General features: G+C 36.5%; 1 protein-coding gene and 1 long non-coding RNA gene across 4 annotated transcripts; one reads left to right on the forward strand and one right to left on the reverse strand.

The window, feature by feature from the left end:
• Positions 1–9733: 9733 nt before the first annotated feature.
• Positions 9734–10339, reverse strand: LOC108005268 (uncharacterized). Its single transcript, XM_017068457.4, has 2 exons — positions 10108–10339; positions 9734–10046 (listed from the first exon to the last, which is right to left on the reverse strand). Exons 1-2 carry the CDS (start codon positions 10219–10221, stop codon positions 9837–9839), a joined length of 324 nt encoding a protein of 107 aa, XP_016923946.1. The 5' UTR covers positions 10222–10339; the 3' UTR covers positions 9734–9836.
• A 2550-nt stretch (positions 10340–12889) lies between these two features.
• Positions 12890–18765, forward strand: LOC108005262 (uncharacterized). Of its 3 annotated transcripts, none has more exons than XR_011604611.1 (5): positions 12890–12969; positions 13030–13102; positions 13162–13352; positions 13417–13548; positions 18642–18752. It is a non-coding gene; the product is annotated as an uncharacterized lncRNA (long non-coding RNA). The 3 variants fall into 3 exon arrangements; XR_011604612.1 differs by lacking the exon at positions 18642–18752 and adding an exon at positions 13605–13723; XR_001767275.4 differs by lacking the exons at positions 12890–12969; positions 13030–13102; positions 13162–13352; positions 13417–13548 and adding exons at positions 17849–17998; positions 18059–18131; positions 18190–18380; positions 18445–18585 and having other exon boundaries at positions 18642–18765.
• Positions 18766–23952: the final 5187 nt, after the last annotated feature.

The following is a 23952-nucleotide window of genomic DNA, read 5'->3' on the forward strand; positions in this document are numbered from 1 at the left end:
AAAAGTGTTTTTAAGCTTTTTTTATTTATGTATATATTTTCTTTAATCCGTAATATGACTTCTACTTCTTAGGTGGCTAAAAATACCAAACGCATTAGTATGTTCCGGACCCTTGGTGAATATATTTTGTGGCTTTATTTTGCCCATCCAAATGATTGTTTGAAATATTTAGACTACTTAATTTATTTGAATTGGCCATTACTTGCAGCAATTTCCACAAAACTGGGTTAGCGGGTATCCGAAAGTCTCAATGTGGAACATAAAGTTCTTTCTTGTTTTCAAATTGCATTTGCACTTGTTTTTATGGCTTTGGCCGGGGTCCGGGGGGTTCGAGGTCCGGGGTCCTGGTCCTTGGATCTGCTTTTGACCATGGCCTGCAGACGGACGAGTGCAATGGAAGTGCAGCTGGCGCCGTTCCGAGAGCTCCTGCAGGAGAAACAGGAACGGAATGTGGGCGGGGAGATGGGGATGGGGATGGGACTGGAACTGGCGCTGGAGGAGAAGGCAATGGAGGTGGCTACCCCGATCGGCTGCTCCAGCTCCTGGGGCTGCTCCTCCTCCTCCTCTAGATGTTGCTGTTGTGTCTGGCGCATTTCACATGATAAATGATGCAACAGACTAAACGTTGAAAATCGCTGCAACGAGGGCGCATTGCAGGAATGGGTGTGCATCCACCCCTCTATAAGGATGAGGATGAGGATGGGGGGATGAGGTTGAGGATGTGCCTTGGGTATGGGGAATGGGAATTGGAATGGTAATGGAAAGGGCCTTGGGATGGGGTGATGCTGATGCAATGGCCGCCTAATAAGCCAACACACCAGAGCGTGACAAAACAAACAAATTGATGGAATGCCAGGCATCATAAATAATGACTTGCGATCCCAGAAACAAAGGACAATAATAAACTTGGAGCCACGTCTGTCCTATTTTATCCTGAGATATGTGAGAAAAATGATGCCAGAGCGTTGGCCACTGCAAAATGATTAAATTACAAATTCTACACGAGTGACTCAATGAAAAGATTGTAATTAATGGCAAATGATTAGCTATTATAGTTAATTCTTAATTATATAGAATGTTAAAGTAAAAATGTTACATATACGAACACATTTATTATTATAGCAAAACTTGAGGTTCGAATTGTTTTTATATGTATGTCAAATTATAATAGTGTTTCATAATATACCTATCCATTGTAATAAATCATATTAAAATAATTTTCATTGAAGTCTTTTCGATAGTCCATTGAAATATGGATTTCTTCTCTGCAATTTTTGGCTTCTTTGCTATTTTAATTTAAATTCTACTTTTTTTCGGACGATAAGTCGGATTGGAGAACAGTTTTTATGTCCCGCCCAGTGTGACTGGCATAAAAAAGGATTCGCATAAGTCGCCATTAAGCCGTACCCATAAAAAATATATAGACCATGTGCGGGACAATGATCTTGGTCGCTTGAAAACCTTTAACAATTTGACACATGATTGTTCACATTTCGGTTATCTTGGCGTTACCCCGCCCAGTAACTCCCACACTCCCCATTCAATTTATAGGACGAGCGTAACGCGCACTTCCGCCAGCCTAAAAATAGATGCAAAATATTAAGAGGGAGTTCGGGGACCGGATCCCATCATTCTAACAGTTGTGGTCAAAATAATAGCGAAATATATGCGAATTTTGTAAAATTCCTTACTTTATTTTTACATTATGTTGTTTTACTCCGTCAAATAAGTTTTTATTTTTAAAGAAGAAATCTTACTCATTTTAATTGAAACTAATATGTATTTATAATTACATCTATTATTATTTTTAATGAAATCATTTAGAAAGGTGCCCAAAAGTATGAAACAATATATTAAGAATCCATAAGATTGATGTATTCAGCTCGAAAGACAACATTTTTATTTTTAATTCATACTTTTAAGTATCTTTAAAGTTGTTCTTAAAGCTATAGTGATATATTTTATTTTCGCTCATATTATTTTGACCTTAAGTGCTGTTCAACATGCAGATGACAATGGGGCGCGAAGAGAGTCCAAAAAATGTTCGAACGCATATTGTTAACAAAGGTCAGGAGCAGGGGGCGGTTGGCGAATGGGCGTGGCGTGGCGGGGCGTTGCGAAATCGGATATGTGCACAACAATACACACGCACACATACATGTGTGTGTGCATATACATACTCGTGTGGGGCACACGACAGAATTCCGCTTGGGCAGAATACATATGCAAAATGTATAATTAACCATACATACATACACACAAACTGGCAGAGGCGTGGGCGGAAGGGGTCGGGGTCACAACGAGTGGCAGCAACAAAAGGAGTAGAAAGAAGCGAGGAGCCAGGGGTAGTTGGGGGGCGAAATGTTACGGCCGTTTACACAGCCAGCCGGGCACTTCGACCACGCTCCGTCCGGATCCCGCCACTCCTTGCCATCCTGCCACCCTGCCATCCTGCCACTCCTTCCACTTTGCCCTCTCCGGCCGGACATGGCCGGCAAGGCATTGAATATTTTGACTTCCCCAAATACCCTCTCAGAAAATATCACATACCGATTTTCTTAACCGTCGGAAAAAAGGCTAAGTATCCATGCAAACAAAAATACTGAAAAAGTACTAAAAACTTTACATCTATAATTTTTTATTTGCAGAAGATCTTTCGAGAGATTTAAAATATACTCCGAAAATTGCAGGATAGCGGTCTTTAACTTTAATCCTAAAAACTTTGTCACATACCGATTTTTCACCCATCGAAAAAAAGACTCAGTATTCATGTACCGAAAAATACTAAAAACCAAAAACATTACATACTAAATTTGTAATGTGCTACAGAATTCTAGAGAGGCTGCAAATATGTTCTAAGAAATACCGGATATTGGATTTATCCTATGAAATTGGTACCTATGCCTATATTCTTGCCGTCAAAAATAACGCTCAGTATCCATGCACCCAAAAATAATAAAAAAAAAACATAAAACTTAAATTTTAGTTACGTGCCACAGAATTCTAGAGCATTCTAAAATATATATTGAGAAATACAGGATATCAGTTGCAAGCATTAATCCTAAGAACTTTTGAAATATATTGCAGTATACTTATGACACCTTTTTTAGAGATTATGAGAGATTTCTGAGATTTTTAATTTATTAAAAAGCTTAAGCTTAATTTTTAATTTATTCTATTTTGATTCTGAAATAAGTGTTTGGGGGAAAAACTACTTTTTGTAGCTCCAAAATAAGGAGTTGCTCCTCAAACAAAGTTTTAAAGATACAATTGAACTTAAAGTATATTTTGAAGCATACTTTTAGACACCTTTATGAGTGATTTGAAGAACCTTAGAACCTATGGCATTTTCAGAGCATACACATATCGTGTTCCTTCCCCCGATAATTGCTCCCATTCACCCTGCCCTTTTTACGAGTGTAACCTATGTGCGTGTGTGAGTGAGTGTGGCAGTGGCAACAATGAAACGGGGAAAATGTTGCTCATTTTTTGTCGGTCCTTCCGTCCAGCCACTCTGCCCAGAATTTTTGTCCATCCCATCGTATCGCCCTGGTGATGTTTGGTCCACTGACTGCTCCTTTGGCCAATGTTGCTGCTGCTCTAGCTGCTACTGCTGCTGTTGCTGTTGCTGTTGCTGCTGTTGCTGCTGTTGCTGCTGTTGCTGCTGTGCTGCTGTGCTGCTGCTGCTGCTGTTGAATGCTGTGGTCAGCATTGCTACACTACCTGCTCCCCCGATTTCGCAAAAATATGGAAACATTTGGCACTAATTGCATGTGCTCAGCAGCAATGTTGCTGCCGTAGCTGTTGCTGCTGTTGCTGTTGGTGTTGCTGCTGTGGAGCGACAGTTATGACAGCGGCAATGGGAAATGGAAGCGTCGGCGGCGGCTGCACAAAGCACAAAAGAAATTGCGCAAAAATCGTTGTAACAAAAGAACAGGACACGCACATACGAGCCCACATACATGCACATACCACATGCGAAAAGGGACAATTGCAGGACATCATAAACGTTTGCCACACAGTGAAAAAGAAGGTATTTCTGGCGACTTAAAATAATTTAAAAAAGGCATCTAAAAGTAGGCCACAACATTTTTGTAAAGAATTATCTCAGTAACTAATAGTGTTGCATACTTTTAGACACCATTTTTTAAATGTGAAGTGAAAGGCACAACACTTTAAACTTGTTGGTCAACAATAAAATAATTATAACATGTTACAAGCTTTAGCTTTTTAAAATATACTTAGGAATGTGTTCTAGAATGCGTTATTTAAAATGACTCATTTTAGACTACCATGCTTTATTAGATTTCTGATTTTTTCAGAGGTGATGTTTGGTTTGATGTTTGATAAAGTACAAAGTTTTGAGGATGTTACAGAAATCTTTAGGATTTTAAAGTGACTCTTTTATAGGGGTCTCTAAAAATATTGAAAAATATTTACAGATTACGACCATTTCTATTTTTACTACAGCATACATTTAGGCGCATGTATTTACTAATTAATATTTATCGATTTTATTTCAAAATACTTTAAAATGCCATATATTTATCTTAGTTATGCTAAAAGCATGCGACTTTATTAATTAAAATGCAGTTTTTTTCTTTAAACTAAAACCTTTTTCCAGTGCATTAGAGGGCGAGGCCAAAAATGTTTCAGAAGGAACCCAAGAATGGGAGAAGGAACGCGCGAGGCGCAGAACGAGCAGTTTGGGGGCGATTCGCATGGCAGAAAGGTCCTCCTGTTGCTCCTGTTCCATTCTGCTTGCTACTCCTTTCTAATAGTTGTTACACATACGCATAAAAGCCAACGACGTAGCGCAGCAACAGCAGTCCCTGAAAGCAAGAAATAGGAAAAATGGGATGGGGAGGGGGTAGAAATCCGGAGGAAATCTGGGATATGAGGGGGCAAGGACATCTTTGTGAATGGCAATGACAAAGGCAACAATTCGCGGCATATGCCCGTCCTGTACGGCAGGATATTTCCCTGACCATGGGCTTATTGCCCTTTTTCAATAAAAATCCAGGCACTCGGACAAAGGGGCCAGGTTGAAAAGATGGCGAATTATGTAGAAATTCCTGGCCACGATTGGCCAAGACTTAGACATCATTTAGGATCATTAGAGACTCTCAAGCAGGTGATTGTTATATTGTACATTTTCAGTTGAATATCAGCTGGTAAAAATTATATAACCCAAGTCTGGGTCATGTAATTCAAAAAAGGAAACAAAGACTAAGATCTTTAAACCATTGAAAATTATTAAAAGCCTAAAAGTATGCCATAGAAATTCAAGCCTTTTAGGTATTTGTTTTGGATTTTAAAGATGTTGTTTTTTTTTAAGTCTTGAACGCTTGTCTTTTTATAAATGTGTCTAAAAGAATGCAATACAAATAACTTTTGGGCTTAAAACATTTTGTTGCATACTTTTCGACACCTTTATTAACTCCAATAAGTAACCTTTATAAAACATTTAGTAAATTGAATGATAATGGCACATTTCTGATGCTACTTTTTGACCAATCTAAACGTTGATTGGATCGAGAAGGCATTCCAAGGACCAATAACCATTAGTGGCAGGGCACTCACCTGTAACCTGTTACCAGTAACCTGTAACCTGTAACCTGAAAGACCGATCCGGCTTTTTTGCTCGGCACCGGGAGTCCCTAATTGGTTTCTGCGTTCGTGTGGAAGCGTCTCAAATGATGCTCCTCGAGACAAAGTATTTTTGGCAACAGCAGCCAGGACTCCAAAAAGGACGCCTCCAGCCAAAAGGGGGGGGGGGGCAAACTCATTTTGGCCATGAAGAAGACATCAAGGGGAAAAAAGAGGCGAAAATTTATTGAAGAGCAAACTCATTTGACTATAACTTATGATTGGATTATCGGTTTAGTATGGCATTTGACAGCAGCAGCAAGCCATGTGAGAGTGTGTCTGTGTGAGTCGGTGTGCCTGTGTGTCGGTGAGTATCTGTGTGAGCATCTGTGTGGGTATCTGTGTGGGCCTCTGTGTGTTTGTGATAAGACATATGTCTGTGCGCCTATATGCAGGCTATGCAAGCCAAGCGCCTCAGTGGGAAAGTCATAAATGCGCCGCAGACAAGCGGAAAGATGCTGGCTGACTGTCTCTCCCCAACTGTCTCCGGCTCTTTCTCCTCTTTCTCCCGCTTTCTCCTGCCTTCCCCTCCTTTGTGCCTGCTCTTTTTGGCCAGCAATTCGTCTGGCTGGGAAGCACTGGAAAAGATTTGATAGTGTTGCCAAAAATCAACTAGCCAAACAACGAATTCTAAAACTGGGTAGAGGTATTTTTTATAAGGTTAAAACTGGTGCCCAATTGGCCTAATGTTGTATTTTTAAAGAAATAAATATCACACCTTTTAAATTATTATCCGAATGGGCGTTATTTCACTCGGCGTTATTGAATGCACCAATTTTTGTAACATTAAGAAGTAAATGTTGTTTTAGGTGTCTAAAAGTATGCAAAAATATATGTTAAGCTCAAAAGTACAATGAATTCATTCAGTACGATGTCTATCATTATTCACTGCATACTTTTAGACACCAAAAAAATGTTTAAAAGTGATTTCAAAGGCCTTGCTAATTGTGTGGGACCCCCGTATGTGTACATATTTTTTTTCAGTGTTCCTGTTCCTTGGTCTGAGTCTGAGTTTTTGGTTTTTTGGGTTTCGCTTTGGCTGCTTCATTTGGCTCCGGCAACATGCAACAGCAAGAGCAGTCAACGCGATTGCTTTATGTCTATGCTTCAGCCTGCAGCCTCCAGCTTCCAGACCAACCCCCTTCCGTGCCACCCATGGCAACCCCCCTTCACCCTCACCCAGGTTGCGCCCCCGACCCCTTCTAAAATTCGCCATCCCTGCTCTTTGTGTGCGAGCCTGTTAGGGTCTGTTTTATTGCGCCATAAACACGCACTTAGGACACACAGACACAAAAACATAACCAAATACCAACATATACACTGGGAAAATATGGTGAAATTTTTTAAATATTTTTTAGAGGTTGTATCATTGATAAAATGTTGAGTAAACAATGCTATGCAACGAAATATTTAATTTTAGTGTGTGATGTAACACATTTTTAATTTAAAAGTCTGCTATATTTGTTGATTATACTTTTGAATACATTTTTTAGGTGATTTCATTTTTTTTTTAGAGAATTTGAAGCACACCTGATAAAATATTTATCAGTATATAAATGATGTAGTAAAAAATTGTAAAGTAATAAATTAGCTATAAACAATCAACAAACTTGCAGATGTCAAAAGGAAAAACTTTGTTAATCACACATTGCTTACAAAATTGGTATACATTTTTGTTCTCAGTGTACATACACTTTTGCATGTGTGGCCTAAGTAGTCCCTGTTCCTCTGCCGCCATCTAGTCGTAACTTTCGGTAGCCTTTGGAAATGTGTAGCCGAGTGTAAAATTTTGATTTTTCAACCTACACAAACAAAGAACGAGGTCTTGAGAGGGGCACAAAAGAAAATGGGGATGTGAGGAGCAACAGAGAGTCGGCCATTTGATAACGATTTCAAGCGATGCCCCCAAAACATCGGTAGATAAATAAACAACGCAAATCCCTAAGGCAATGGGGTCTTAAAAGAATTATACTATAATAATAAAAAAATTCCATTGAACATTACAATTTTTCTTAATGTTCTTCCGACAGAATAAGGTTATTAGAACTTCTATCTTGTCTATGATTTTTTTTTATTTCACGTGAACTTTTCTATCGAAGGAGGTAAAATGTACGTTAGGTTTATTAAAATCATAAGTAAATTTGCTGAGTAATATTTAATTGAGATGTGTAATATAAATATAACATATTTTTAATTTATAATATACGATATCATGAACATTTCAAGTTTTCCTGATATTCTTTGGAAGTAATAAGACTATTACAACTTGTATGATGTATATGATTTACTTTTGTTACTTGTTAGATTTTATTTGAATAACATGTAAAATTACATTTCCTTTTTTATAATCTATAGTTCAGTTTATGTATTTAAAAAATAAATGTTTAGTTTTGGGAAAAATATACCGTTGTGGTGCTCTTAATTTATGAATATTTAAAGGACTTTGTAAATGTAAGAATAATTACTTCACAGCCAAATAAAAAGAGTATTATCCAAGGTGTGTTTTGTTGCTAAATCCAAAATGAGTTTTCCCTGTGGGGCTAATTTTCTGGTCTAATAATAAGAGTAGGTCAAAGGACCCTAGGCCGTACGGTGCACTTTGCCCGAACTTTAATGCATTTAGATGGGGCATACGAGATGTCCTTGCTCCGGCTCCTTCTTCCGGTTGGCGTTGCCAAGTGTCGCGCCATAAGAGACGCAAAAATCTCGGCATAAACTAATTATGTCTGCTTTTTAGGCGCTCAGGAAGGCGAGCACTCGCACACATACGCACAGCCAAGTAAAGATATTGAATTTCCCAGTGAAATTTGCCTGCAGGAAAATCTGCTGGCAGATTCAACAAGTTTATGGGTTCGTTGTTTCGTTTTTCACCCCACTTTCGGGCAATTTTCATGTATTTTTCCATTGCAGGATAATTAAGGGTATGTTTGATTTTCTTTTTCATTTTTGACTCAATCAGAAAGCGAAGTTATTGCCGCTGGGAAAAAACAATTGTTTTGGAATGGTCTCGATAATTGGTTATCCTTCGCATATCCTGCGAATGTTAGCCAAGTTTCACACGGCAGTTATGTAATGCCCAGCAGGACTCTGCTGAAATAACAGTCTATTACTCTTGCGAAAGAGAGCAAGGATAACAGAGCCGCAGAGAGTGGAAGAGAGCAAGTAAATAAGGGAGAAAGTAACTCTCTTTTTTCCATTCTCTTTGCTTAAGTATAACAGTTTTCATTATCCTGTAACACTAAAGAGAAAATGTGAAAGATTACTATTGAATATATGTGGTGACTTTTATTTCCCCTAAAAATACATAAATATTTAACTTACATTTTACAAATTTTTACGTATTTTTTAAATTTTTGTATGTGCTTTTATTAAGATTGTAATAGTTTGATTTATAAAGAGTCCTTTTAGTAAGGACACCAACCCGCGAATATAAGAGTCGCCTGCCTTAAATCACTGGGGCATTTGATTAGCGTCAATTTCGTGTAACCTCGACAATCAATTTCAATTTTCTGAACTCTCTTTCGCTGTTTTCCCTTATTCTTGCTCTTAAAAAAAACAAAGCGCAAGCGCACAGAAAAAGTTTATAGCTGTTTTATAACGGTTCGAAATTTTTTCCTAAACTCAGGGTTATAATAAGTCCTAGCGTATAGGAACCCATAAATAAAAATGTTGTTTTGGTAATTCTATGGTTAAAAAAAGGAATCAAAAATAATTCTTGTTTTTTCATTATCAGTAATGCTTTCGTTGAATTTTCATTCATCAAATATCTATATATTGGTATATAAATTCTTGATCAATTTCAAAAACCTAGCAAATACGCATCCAATTTAGAAGTATTTTTAGCATTAGTAATTTTTACGATTATCCAAGATACAATTCTTAAGCTAAATCTTTATAGTATGACCCAAAATCGGAAATCACAACATTGATGGCAGGTAAGTGTGACCGTTCTTAAATTATAATATAATAGAAAGTGACCATTCTTAAATCATAAATTTGATGGTAGGTAGGGTGACCATTCTTAAATTATAATAAAAAAATGAAAGTGACCCTTCTTAAATTATAATAAAATAGAGAGTAGAAATGACAGTTAAATATTTTATAACTTGCTTTTTTTTAACATGATAATGCACATTCCGGTACAAATAGACCAAACGATTTATAAAACTGATCTAACCAAAGGGAGCCTAGCCAGTAATGCTTCCCGATACGCGGAGATATCCCTCGACACGGCCGAATCGCAGCTTCACAATGCCATTGATGGCATCCCGATAGGTGATCAGTACTGGACCTCCAACTCGTTCTCCATTCACGGAGACACTTCCGTGACGACTTTCGTTGACCAGAAACAGTCCCTTCTCGCTGCGGGTCAAGCTGGCATGGAACTTGTCCAACGACTTGGGGGATATTCAAAATGATATATGGGTTATTGGCTTAGTTAGCAATGGCAGAACCCACCTTATCTGGATGGCAGTAGTTCAAGCTCTTGTCGTTCACATTGCTACCAATGCGCCACACCTGGTAGGTGTGCAACACCTCGGTGGGTCGATTCTTGAACGTAATACTAGCCATTCCTTATATAAAAATCCCACTTATATATTTCTAATTTCAGCAGAACTTTTTCTATATTTTATGTGTGTTACTTGTTGCTATCTCCAATGGAATACAATTTCGAATTGATACGTTTGGGATACGTTTGACTTGGATTTGATTTTTTTTCCCTTGCCAACTGCGGTGCGGCTGGGAATTATTATTCCTATGATCTTTTACGGGCTAGAAATATTTGCAAGCTGCGATACAATAATTTTTAAAAGATTAAAGTAACATTTTGCAATATTGCGAGGTATACTTATTACTTGAAAATAACAGACCATGTAAGGGAAAGTGTGAATAAAATATAATATGTAAAAGTTCTATCCTGGATGGACCTCAGGGCATTGATTTTCTTTCATAAAATATTAATTACGAAGAAGCTTGAGTATTTATTTCAGCTAATCATATTTTCTTCCTCTAAAAGAACCAATTATATTGCCAGTATTCGGACAGAAGTATATTTAATATGTATTTTATTCCCTTTTTTTTTATTTCTAGTCAAAATTTTTTTTTTGTATCGCCCCTCCACAACAAAATTTTGGATCCGCAAATGCTATACAACTTTGTAGCCACCAACGAAATTTAAGCAATAAGATGCGCAATTCAATTTGAGAGTTAACTTAAATTTCATCTTAGTACATATTTTTCAACTAAATATATAAAAAAAAAAACTAAATATATAAATAAATAAATAAAGTTAATGTGCTAATATGCTAAGTAATAAGTACTGTGAATCTTGAGTGACTAGTGTAAAGGTTATATACTCGTATACTATACAGGGTAGCAAAATAAATAAGTCCAAATTATAGATCACACTATCCATGGAATCGAAAAGTAGAACTGTCAAAAGCATGTGCCCCGGCCCAAGCCGGAATACATTCAGTGTGCCACCAGAGCTCGTCTGGAGCACATCTCGTCCTGGCCCCAAAATTAAAATTCAAAATTTTCCGTACAGCGACGGGTAAGCAAAAATAAAGTGAAAAAACTATACAAAAAAATAAGTGACAAAAAACTATAAAAAAAATGACAAACATTCTTTGTTCTAGAATTTATTTGGTATATCTAGACGTGGTAAATATGGAAACACTCTCGTTAGCAAAGGCCTTCGCATTTTGCTCCGAACTCCACCTAGGAATCACGTAAGCATATATTATTGTCCATTAACCAAACTTTTTGTATATTCAGCATTGCGAAAAATTTGCAGACAATTGATGTAGGACTCATTAAGTACCCTGCACTGCCTTCCTTTCCCATGGGTCAGTTCCGATGACAACACGCCTGATCAGCTGCGCCCACAGTTGAAGGAATGAGAATCCCGATGGTACCGGTCCCGCTGGACGAGCAGTTTGCATCGGATTTCTCAAGAAAAATACATAAACACAAATAATACGGTTTAAACAACTAAATGCTTATATGTATATCCAAAATAAATGGCAAAACCCAAAAAAATTTTATATTTGTATTGTAATTAATGGGAAAAACTTAACTTCAAGGGTATACAGAAAATAGCTATACAGATAATACGTGTAATAAATATTTTTAGTATGGAAATGGAATCAATATTGACTTTTTTCTGAATCGGGGAAATACGGAACCGTTTCAGTCTTTGTTTTTGTGTTGGATTTCCAGGTTTTGGGGATACATTTACATATATCCTTATAGTGCAGGTTCTGAATTCAGTTATGAGGCCCATTCCCGCACACATTAGCCCTCAAGTCGCGCGCCACATAGGCATACATACTTGCCACAGCCAACTATTCCAATTAGTAGTGCCGGTCCGAAGATAGTGCTTAGAAATTGACTGGGCATCTGGCAAATATTCCAGCCTCCATCAAGGGGGCGGCATTGAATATCGGCATATCGTGATGCGGTTTCTTGGAACGTGTCACGGAGTTGCTCGTCGATAAATTTGTATTCAAAATGGAGCCCCAAATGAAATTATCGACCACAGACAGATTTCAGACGTGGATTCAATTACAAGGCATGTGCGCACTTGGACACTCGAGGGGGGGTTCATGTGGGTTGAGGCTCCTTGGGGTCGGGGGGGGGTTGCTCTTTGTCTTCTGAGCTGCACAAATACATATGCATAAATTTCAGTCGCTATTTACATAAATGTGGGTGTGGGTGGGGCTGGTGGGGGGAGGGGGGATTGTGTGTGTGTTATGACATTTGCTTACGAAATGAACATCATTATCGGGATACTTGGACTTCCCATTTAAGCACACACACTTACTCGTGCACTCAAAAAAAAAATATATAAAATAAAAAATATTAAATAAATGTTTTAAGTTCTTACCGTATTTATCTTTTTTGATCATCAATAAATAACATTTTAGGGTGCCAAGTAATATGTTTAAAAAAATGTTTATAGGGTCAGCCAATTCAAGTAATGATAATCAAGGAATTCCTAATAAAAAACAAAAATATAGATATAATATTTATTATTTTTATAATTAGATAGTCCTTTTAAAAGGATGCCCTAATTTTATAGTTCTATCTGTATCTGTATTCATTTCAATTGGATTTGTGTTTTGCCTACGGTAACCACTGTGCGGCTGAAAATTTTTGATCACACTATCCATGGAATCGAACAAATGAACTGTCAAAATCATATAGCCCGGCCCAGACCGGAATACATTCAGTTTGCCACCAGAGCTCGTCTGGAGCACAACTAGTTTCGGAAACAAATCAAAAATGTAAAAAAATTCAAAGTATTTGTGTTCCTAGGTGAGAAAAAAATTAAAAAATAAATTGTTCAAAAAAAAGTTTAATATTTTTTTCTGCTAGAATTAAATTCCCATTTCATTTTGTCTGATGATCTTCAAAATGAAATGGTTCGAAGTACAGAGTAAAGAATTGGGTGAGTGAAAAATCGGCTTAGAACTCTAAGAAGAAAGACTAATTTTTATTCTTTTGAAGGTCCATAGCTCACGTGGTTTGATAAAAAAGGCTCTGCATACCCTCACTGCCTCGCACACTCCAGACACACCATACACACCTTACACACCTTACACACCTTACACACCCAATCACACATACTTGGCCATTGCTTTTCTTGACAGGTAAGCAATGGCATTGCTCTTCGTTTTCGTTGAGTTGACGGCATACAAGTAAGTGTTATTATTATTATTATCCCAGTATTATTTTTTACTAATCAAGATCCTTTGCTCCCAGAACAGGATGTCTGGTTTCCACATAACCTCATCATCAAGATGTTTACCAATATCCAGTCGAACCGCATAAGGGTTCAACATAATGAAGATCACATTCCTACGATAGGAATCGCCTTAATAGAGTTATATTGAGGTCAGTTGAGCTAAGTATTCTTGGTATTTTCATATTAATCGAACTCGTTTTCACAGTAATTTTCCCCCGACCGATGGTACCGGTTCCGCTGAACCTGAGAGGGCATCGGTCTAACAATGTTATATATATATATGTACCCATTTGTTGAAGAATTAAACCAAAAATATTAAAAAAATTCACTTATTTGTTCTCTTTGTAAATGGAATTCATCGAAAAGATATTATTAGAAAAGTTTTTGATCTGAGAGAGAGGTTGTATTAATCCCGCACTTCAGGTCTGGGGTCTAAGCCATCGGCAAACACGAAGCAGATGAACAAACTTTGGCAAACAACAAACGCGGACGAATGCGCAAGCTTGTTTATAAAGAAAGGATGGGGATTTCTATAAGCCGAATTTTGGAATGCTCTAGCCTACAGAAAAATATTATCCTAAAATAAAAGAAATAGTATATATATATGCCCTAATTATATAGTTCTATCTGTATCAAGATGCATTTTTGTCTTTTTTTTCCGTTCAAAAATAGGATCATGCTTCCTACCAATAACGCCAAATGATATACCCACTGTGGGCGTTATTTCACCCCAAAAAATACACTTAAATCCTAAATTTTTTTTGTTAAACATTAAAATAAAAGTTATAATGTGATTGCTGAGGGACTTTATATTACTAAGACTTACCTAAAGTTTTTAAAAATTAAACAATTTACAATTCCGCAATGCAGTGGCATTCGTTTTTCCAGTGCACACACGGGCACTTAACGGCCAGTCCTGATGGTGGTTAATTAGCCACACAGATACACACACCTGACGGGCCACTCCCCTCCCCCCACCCTTCGGTTACTCATCTCGCAACGTAATTGGTCTGTATACAATTGTAATTATAAACCACTAATAAGATTCGAACACGAAGCGATTTTCAAACTAGCATTGAACGTGGCAACGCGGTGGTAAACGAGCCCCCTACCGATTTTCCCCCTTTCCCGCTTTTCCTGTCAGTTGTTTCGGCTTCGTCGTCGTTGCCACATCAACAAGTTAATTTTGCATCGGCGAACAGAAGGGGAAAATTCAGGGGGGGGGATGGTAGTTTTTGAATCTCAGTGCTACCAAATGGTCGGAAAAGTGGGCGGGGCGAGGGCGCTTAAGTGACTATTTAATGCGATTAAAATTGGAAAAGCTCCGCTTGACCAGGACACTCTGTCGAATCGTCGGGAGTGGGGGGGTTAAGGGTGCCCGGATTGAACGGGGCGCTGTGGGGTTAAGGGGCCACAGGTGAGCCCTGTAACCGATGACTCCCAGATGCACCGCTTCCAAATTGCATTTACCTGTGACCTCTCAACTCGTCCAGGCTGGCAAATGGAAATGATTGAGTTCCTGGGAAATCAAGTCAAAGAATATTAAACTGAATTATGCTCCAAAATGGACGAGTACTGGAAACTGGTTTTGAGATTCGAATGGATGAAGCTTCCTGTCCAAAATCAATTAATTGATCCCATTGGGAAATGGTTAAGGCGAAACGAATGTCAACTGGTTTCCAGAATTTTCAAAACTGAGAAAAACAGCTGCCTATCTTTAAAATTTAATTTGTGAATTAAATTTAAATCTATTTTTTAGGCCTTGTAGATTTTTAAGTTCATAAATTTGCCTTTGTCAACTGATTTTGAGAATTTTAAGAGATAAGAAAAATACATACCTTTACAAGTGTATTTAAAAAAGCACCTAGATACCTTTAGAATACCTTTAGAATATTATATCTAAGTAGAATTTATATCTACTTAAAAGAATTTAAGAGTTCTTAATCAAATCTCAAGATCAAATATCGCAAATTTATTAAAACTGTTTATATATTCTTAAACACAACACAGAATTTGCTTAGCCAAATGTTAACGAATTGATTTGTATTTGAATTGCTTTAAACTTGAATGGTATTCGATGACCTTGTCTAACTCGTCCACTCTGCGCTGAGATTACGCGATTCGAGGACCATCTCCGCAACTTCCAGCGACGAAATGAAAATGGAAATTGACAAGTGACCAAGGATCCACTGCCGAGGATGTGATGACCACCAAGGAGGAATGCACTCACATGTGAAATGGAAAAAATTATAATCCAAATAAGAGAATGCAAAAGGATGTGGCCACCGAACTTGGGGTCAGGATCTGAACAGGAGGGGAGGGGGATTCATGGGTTTTCCCGGGGAGAAGGAAAAGCGAGGAGGAAAACCGGGTAACCACCGGGGGCTGGAATGGAAGGCTAAGAAGCCGGCGAAGCGGAGCGAGGCAATCGAAATCGATGACGGATACGCTGGCAGGACAACAAGTCATCGGCTGCCCCGCAGATTGAGGTCCTGCTGCTCCTTGGCTGCTCCTCGTGTGGCTACTGCTGTAGCCATTTTTGAAAATTTCTTAAAATTCAATAAATATTTATGAGTTGATAATGCCAAAGGCACACATACACACACACAGCTGGCATGGTCGCTTGGTTGAATTAAATGGATTACGGATACACAGTGGTGGTCAAATAAATAGGTTGTCATCTAAAAGAAATACATATAAGTTATATACATATCCAAATATCGAAAAAAAAGTATTTAGGGACGTGGAATGCTATTAAACTTATTAAAAAATAAATTATCTTATTTTAGGAATCTCAACCAATCCACAGAGTATTTCGAATTCAGAGATAGAATATAAATATGCACCAATTGTAGGTTGTGGTAATTTTTTTTATTATTTGAGATTAATTTCGGAAATATGGACCAAATTCTTGTAAATATATACGATTGTTAATAGTAAAATAAATTCATAGTAAAGTCAGCTTTTTTATTATTTAAACTTAAGCTTGTGGCTTAATTTGAAAATGAATATAAAGAATTTTTTTAATATTTTGAAAATTTTCTTATTCTTTCGTTATATTACTGTGTTACTACAAAGAGCACCTATTTAACTGTTTAGGACTACAAAAAAATTAGTTATAAATGTATTTAAAAAAACCAAAAAATATTTAGATACTAAGCACTATTTTGGTGACCCTGATTGTGCAAGGACGACGCAAAGGAAGCGCTCAGCGCCACGCACAAAATGCAAACACGCACAGCGGAATAACATCAGAGCGGGATGGGGCGACGGCGGATGAAAGAGACGGATGTGCAGGGGGCGAAAGAGAGGGGCATAGAAGGGGACGACGCGACGAGTTCAAAGGGCACGACAAGATGCTTGGTTAGCCGGCTTGTGCATCTGAAAGTGGAACGGAACACATCGCAAGTAAATGTGCATAATTCATACTCGTAGCTATCCGTTTGCAGTTCGCATTAGTGGACAATCGGGTGAAGGACATGCCACGTGTGCCACAATCCATTCAAGGATCCCACTTTACCCCCTTGGTCCTTGAGTAAACAGATCCATAAGCCCACTTGCTTGACTGGGAAATAAACAACAACATTTATTTATTCATCAATTAGTCCCATTTTACTTTCTAATTCTTCGAACACAAAGTGTTTAAATGGGAAATACAAAATTAAATGAACATAGCTTTAAGTATTTTCGAATTTTATTTTTGTGATAAGAAAACTATTTCCAAACACTACCTACACTAAATAGTTAAAATGTAATAAATTATTGAAGTAAAGTATTTATTAATAAAGCATATCATAATATAATAATAAATAACTATAGTATTAAGTAAGTAATTTATATGTTTTGTATTGAATTGTATGTTTTTATAATTTATTTTTGTTTTACTTAAAATTCATTAATTTAACTATATTTGTTATTTTAAATATTTAAGACTTCGATTTTAATATGAATTCTTTTTTTAATAACGTTAAATGTTACAAAAAAAGTTGACTAACAATATATTTCATATTTTTACCACAGATTCATATATTTTATATATATATATTTTATATATATATGTGTCTGTACTTAAATTATTGTGTTTATATTTTATTGAAATATTACATAAACAATTTTTAATTCAATAAGCAGTTATTTACTTTAATTATTCAATTTTTATCTTGTAAAAGTGTATAAATTGGAATAATTATACAAAGCCTAACGAAAGGGAATTAAAAGCCCAACTTAAGACTTTGAATTTATACTTCTTGAACGTAATATCATTTTTTATATCGAAATCCAAATAGTGTATTCGATTGTCACCCGAATTTTTTTTTTAATTTTTTTCTGGTTGTTATCTTCAGTGGAATACAGTTTCGAGGATATATTGAAACTTTGGTATTAATTTCGATTGGATTTGTGTTTCGCCTACGTCACCCATTGTGCGGCTGAAAATTTTAGATCACACTATCCGTGGAATCGAACAAATGAGCTGTCAAAATCATGTAGCCCGGCCCAGGCCGGAATACATTCAGTTTGCCACCAGAGCTCGTCTGGAGCACAACTAGTTTCGGAAACAAATCAAAAATGTAAAAAAATTCAAAGTATTTGTGTTACCAGGTGAGAAAAAAAGTAAGAAAAAATTGTTCAAAAAAAAGTTTAATATTTTTTTTCTGCTAGAATTAAATTCCCATTTCATTTTGTCTGATGATCTTCAAAATGAAATGGTTCGAAATACAGAGTAAAGAATCGGGTGAGTGAAAAATCGGCTAAGAACTCTAAGAAGAAGACTAATTTTTTTTCTTTACAAGGTCCATAGCTCACGTGGTTTGATAAAAAAGGCTCTGCATACCCTCACTGCCTCGCACACTCCGGACACACCATACACACCTTACACACCTTACACACCTTACACACCCAATCACACATACTTGGCCATTGCTTTTCTTGACAGGTAAGCAATGGCATTGCTCTTCGTTTTCGTTGAGTTGACGGCATACAAGTAAGTGTTATTATTATTATTATCCCAGTATTATTTTTTACTAATCAAGATCCTTTGCTCCCAGAACAGGATTTCTTGTTTCCACATAACTTCATCATCAAGCTGTTTTCCAATATCCAGTCGAACCGCATAAGGGTTCAACATAATGAAGATCACATTCCTACGCTATAGCGTATAGGAATCGCCTTAATAGAGTTATATTGAGGTCAGTTGAGCTAAGTATTCTTGGTATTTTCATATTAATCGAACTCGTTTTCACAGTAATTTTCCCCGACCGATGGTACCGGTTCCGCTGAACCTGAGATGGCATCGGGTTAACAATGTTATATATATATATGTACCCATTTGTTGAAGAATTAAACCAAAAGTATAAAAAATATTTTACTTATTTGTTCTCTTTGTAAATGGAATTCATCGAAAAGATATTAGAAAAGTTTTTGATCTAGGAGAGAGGTTGTATTAATCCCGCACTTCAGGTCTGGGGTCTAAGCCATCGGCAAACACGTCGAAGCAGATGAACAAACTTTGGCAAACAACAAACGCGGACCAATGCGCCAACTTGTTTATAAAGAAAGGATGGGGATTTCTATAAACCGAATTTTGGAATTGTCTAGCATACAGGAAAATATTATCCTAATATATAGGAAATATTATATATATAAAGATATATAAATTTGATCATCAAAGCAGAGCTCACTATGTTAAAGGTATAGTGTTCAGATTTCTAGAAAGTATTCCTTACGTTACGTAGGTTCATACTACAAACTCCTGTCATAAGTAAAAAAAAAAAGAACCTTTATACAAACTATACAAAAAAGTTTAAAAATAATATGGCAATCATAGTTGCCTTTTGGCAGGGTATGAAAACGTCGAGCGAACGAATGTCTTAATGAAATTCTGTGCATATTTCAGCACACGCACGCCCACGACCACGCCCACACACAACCCCCCCCCCCCCCCACACGTCGATTTTTTTCTGCATAACTATAAGTTCGTCCCGTGCGATTGTCTTCCGTCTTCGTCTGTCTCAGATAGTTTTGGCGGCGGTGGGAGCGAGAGGGGGCGCGAGGGGCGTACGTGATGTTCATATTTTCATAGATTCAATAATTCATAAATTTTATGCACACACGCATACATTGATCTGCGCTGATTTCAGCATCCATTTCGGAATGCCCATGTCCTTCCGTGTGTCTTCCAACTTTTATTGGCATTCCACTGTCTCGAAACTTTTTGAATAAGCGCAGGATCCTCAGGAATGCCGCCACTCATTTAAGGAATAGGTTAAGGGAAAACAAAAGTTAATATCTATTATAAGTTATTGGCATTAAAATGCATACACCAGATTATAATAAAATATGATTAATATGTACAAAAGTCATATCTAGTGCCAATACCAAGGGCCATAAATAGGAGACACCTATTAGTTGTTATTTGTGGTTTTCATTTTAAAAGGCCTACTGAGATTCTGGGTTTTAAACGTCAAAGGTAACATAATTTTTCTCTTTCCCTCAAAGTATAGAACAATCAATCAATCAATTTGGAAAGGGAAAAATAGTATACTTACGTTACAAAGGATATATTAATGTCATCCAAATTGCTTAAAAAATAAATAAAATTCCCAGTATGCATTTCAAATAAATAGAAATCACAATTAACTCATATTTACGGTCTCTGAAAAATTCGTTCATTTACAATAAAAATATGATTATAGTATAGAATATGATAAAGAGTTACAACTAGGGGGAAGCAGATGCGTTGAGAATATAATGATATATGTCGAAATTTATTCTTTATTTCTTTATAAAGCTTTACTAAAATATTTATTTTAACTTAATAGTGTTAATCTATTGGTCTGACCACTAAAAACATTTCTTTCATATGGAATAAAAATATGATTCGTGAAATTTTAAAACAGTGGTGAAACTTAGAATACAATTTCAAGTACAATGTACTTTTATATTGCACTGATGCGCTGATAGCAAGCTTTTACTTTGGTTAAACTCTTCCAAACTTTAAAGAATACGATGTAATTGGATTGTAAAACATAACCGGACACAACTGGGCGATCGTTAAAAGGCATCTCCATCTCCATTGACTTTGGCGTTGGCGTTGAGTTGGCGTTGGCTAATAGTGTTGCCTACTTTTGCGGGACAAGTGGGCTGGAATTCTGGCATTCAGGACATGCGACAAACATGCGACAAACATGCGATACACATGCGATTTCAGCTCCGTCGACACTTTCAGTTTTTTAACTCAATTTTCAATAAAAACAGTGCAGAAAAGTTTGCCTCGCTGCCTCACTTTGTTGTTAACTTAATTTCGTTTGGCGCTGTTCAGTTGCCAGTTTCGCAGGCTAAAAGCATTTCATTGTTGTCCAACTCTTTTCTGTTTTTGTTGTCGCTGTTGTTGTCTTTGTTGTAACACACACACACACAACAGCCCCAAAACACACCCACACTGAAAAGGCATTTTACACGCACTGAGAGTTTCCACTTACAAGGACTGCAGCTTCCGAAGGGCAAAAGCCCCGGACAAATGGAGTTATCGCCGATTGTGGGTGTACGTCTGTATCTATGTACGTCTGTTTGTACCATCCCGAACTCTTGACATCCCTGCTCCGATTGCTAATTGAATTGATCGATTGCGATCCACCGGAAGAGCCAAGTTGGAGCCAAATCCAAGTGCACAGCCAAAGGAGCACGACTCCTCCTGCGACTTCAATCCATTTCAGTTACATCCCAGCTGGGAAACCCGATATTTTCTCGACTTTTCCTTATTGCCACCCATCGCTCATTACGGGCATATTTGTTTATTTCACCCTGTAGGGGGAACTTCCGGCCAGGTTTTGTTTGTATAATTTGTATTTACTATTAAGTATTACATTTTTCGAAGCCTCTATTGGTAAATTCGAATCCTTGTTTGTCCTAAGAACAATTCCTAAAATACTTCATAAATGTTTATCTTTAGGTAACATAAAACATTTCAGTAGCTAGCTAGTAAGAAAAAACGAACGTAGGCTTATTTTTTAGTCGGATAAAAAAATCATCAAGATAAACATAATTTTAATAAAATAAATTCTTCTTATTTAGTTATTTAAATCAATAAAGAATATTCTACAAGTGAAAACTTTACACTGTCAAAATTAATATAATAATATTTAGGTTTATATATCAAATTAATTTCAAACACAAAAACCTGTTCTTAATATTCGATTCTAAGCAAACTTTGGTTAAAAATACATTGATTTTCTAAATACATAATAAGATTAAAGACTAAAAAAGGTTACAATTTTTCGAAATGGTTTTGTATCTGACCAAAAGTTGGCTTATATCCTAACTTTAAGAATAATTTTTTGGATATAAACCGATATCTAGTCATACTAACCAATTTTGTATAATCTATAAAATCTACATTTTAATACTCCTTTAAAGTATTTTGGTAAGCAGACATTGGGAATAATGGTTTCAAAACATAATTAAAAAGCTTTTTGCTGCTTTTATACCTAACCAAATATGTAAAAGCAGGAAAATTGCTTTGTTTTGCAGGAAAAACAAGGAAAAACCAGGTTCAGGTTCACTCTGTAGGCAGCCCACCGATATTATCATAGTCATTTTTAGCCACTAATCACTCTCAAATAACAGGCCAGTGGCAGCGCCACAAATTCCTCAGTACAATATGTGTAACTGCCTTTGGCCTCCTTTCCGTTTCTTTGGTTCGAGGTCCCTCACTTTTACCCCCCGACTTTCTCGATGTATTGTCATAAATCTTTCATTGATTGCAAACGAAGACATCGTGGAAGTAAAGTGGGTGTTGCGAGGTATTGGGTGTCTGGTATTGGGTACTGTGTACTGGGTACTGGTTGGTTGGGGACCCGAGTCGTGTGGCAAAATAGAAATTGTATAAAGCGGCCAAGCTGAAATAGATATAAATATTTTAGCCATCGTCGCCAAGGCAGCTGGCTGTTGCTCGGCGGTTCCTTTTTTTTTGTGAGCTAATGCCCTTCCAAAGGGCATGGGTTCTATTCTTGAATAGAAAATATTATCTTAACTTAATGATATATTATTACCAGATTTGGTTGAAAAGGCCAAGTAATCAAAGCAATAAAAAAGCTATCTCAAATGTTTAATCAAATATAATCTAATGTAATGTAATATAATTTTATATAATCTCATATTATCTTATATAACATAATATATAATCTTATATAATTTAATATAATCTAATATAATCTTATATAATCTAATATAGTCTAATATAATCTTATATAATCGTATATAATCTTATGTATTCTTATAAAACCTTATATAATCCTATATAATGTAATATAATGTAATATAGTATAATATAATCATGTTGAAATATGTTGGAGTGAACGATTAGAAAATTATTATGATAATTATTTAATTAACAAATTACAACAAATTTTTCATAATGTTTTTTATGAGTAATATTTGTTTTTAACGTAGATTACAAAACGCTCATTTACAACAGATTATTCAATTTATATCATTTTTATAATATTTAAGAGATACAATACTAATTATTGTGTCAGAACGAGGGTTTTATGACGTCCTTAATTAATGATTGAGTCAATCTTTTTATGGCAGTAAAGTTCCTAAAACTCTTCTAACTAAGTGGTAAACTTGCTCTACCTCTCATGTTTTTTATGATATATTCAGAAAGCTTTCTGGAAAAGGGACTTTTCCGGTTCGTTCTGTTTTCCACGTATGCCATTGTTTGTCTGTGACTTTTCTTTTTGTGTTCGTTTATCTTGTTTATCGTGGATTTCATTATGGCTGTGGTTGCGTGTCTTTTGCTTTGCGGTGGCTTATGCCGCCATTCGATTTTGAAAATGTAAATCTCTTGTCGTCGTCGCTGTCGATGGTGCTTGCCTCCTGATTTTAGCTTTTCCTGGCTTTCCCGGGCTTCCCTGTTTTTCCTGCTCTTCCTGATTTCCCCCGTAAGTTGGTATTGGCATTGGCTTGGTTAGAGTTGGAAAGATGGTATAGTAAGATGGTATTGTAAGATGGTAAGATGGTGGTGTCGGCGGCATCGTTTGTCAACATGTCGGCAGCGCTGATTGGTGATTTCGATCTGAATTATTAAGTTGCTTTTAATGCGTTTGCTTTTGCTTTTCCTTCGACTGTTGGCTCCTTTTGCCTTGGCAACGATTCTTCTCCGCTTTTCCTTGGCACACTTTTAAGCCATGCATCTGGGAAAATCATTAGGCAATTGTCGAGGTATTTTCACTTGTTTGTGCACCACTGCAGATATAGTTCACATGGCCACCACTCAGCAGGTTTACTGGAAATATGGAAAACACCTTACTTTTGAGAGCAGCTTAACTCACAAATATTCAAGCATTTTACAAGACCTTCTTGATATTATATCAAAGAAACTGTGCTTGTTGAAAGTAGAGTTTCATCTAGGTTGTAAAGAATACTAATGGTGGTAAATTGTTAACCTTTTCATTTATTATTATACTTGTTGGCAATATTATATATTTTGCTATGCTTGTTAAAGTGTGTCAAAGTACATATATAAGAAAAATATGCTCAATAATATATTGAAG

Source organism: Drosophila suzukii, chromosome X, assembly GCF_043229965.1.
Source record: "Drosophila suzukii chromosome X, CBGP_Dsuzu_IsoJpt1.0, whole genome shotgun sequence".
Lineage (NCBI taxonomy): Eukaryota > Metazoa > Arthropoda > Insecta > Diptera > Drosophilidae > Drosophila > Drosophila suzukii.

What these genes read in the sequence shown, in the direction of transcription:
- LOC108005268 (XM_017068457.4), bottom strand. Translation starts at nt 10,221, where the DNA reads ATGGCTAGTATTACGTTCAAGAATCGACCCACCGAGGTGTTGCACACC. An exon ending in ACTACTGCCATCCAGATAAG is followed by an intron (nt 10,047 to 10,107) that starts GTGGGTTCTGCC and finishes ATATCCCCCAAG; the next exon opens with TCGTTGGACAAGTTCCATGC.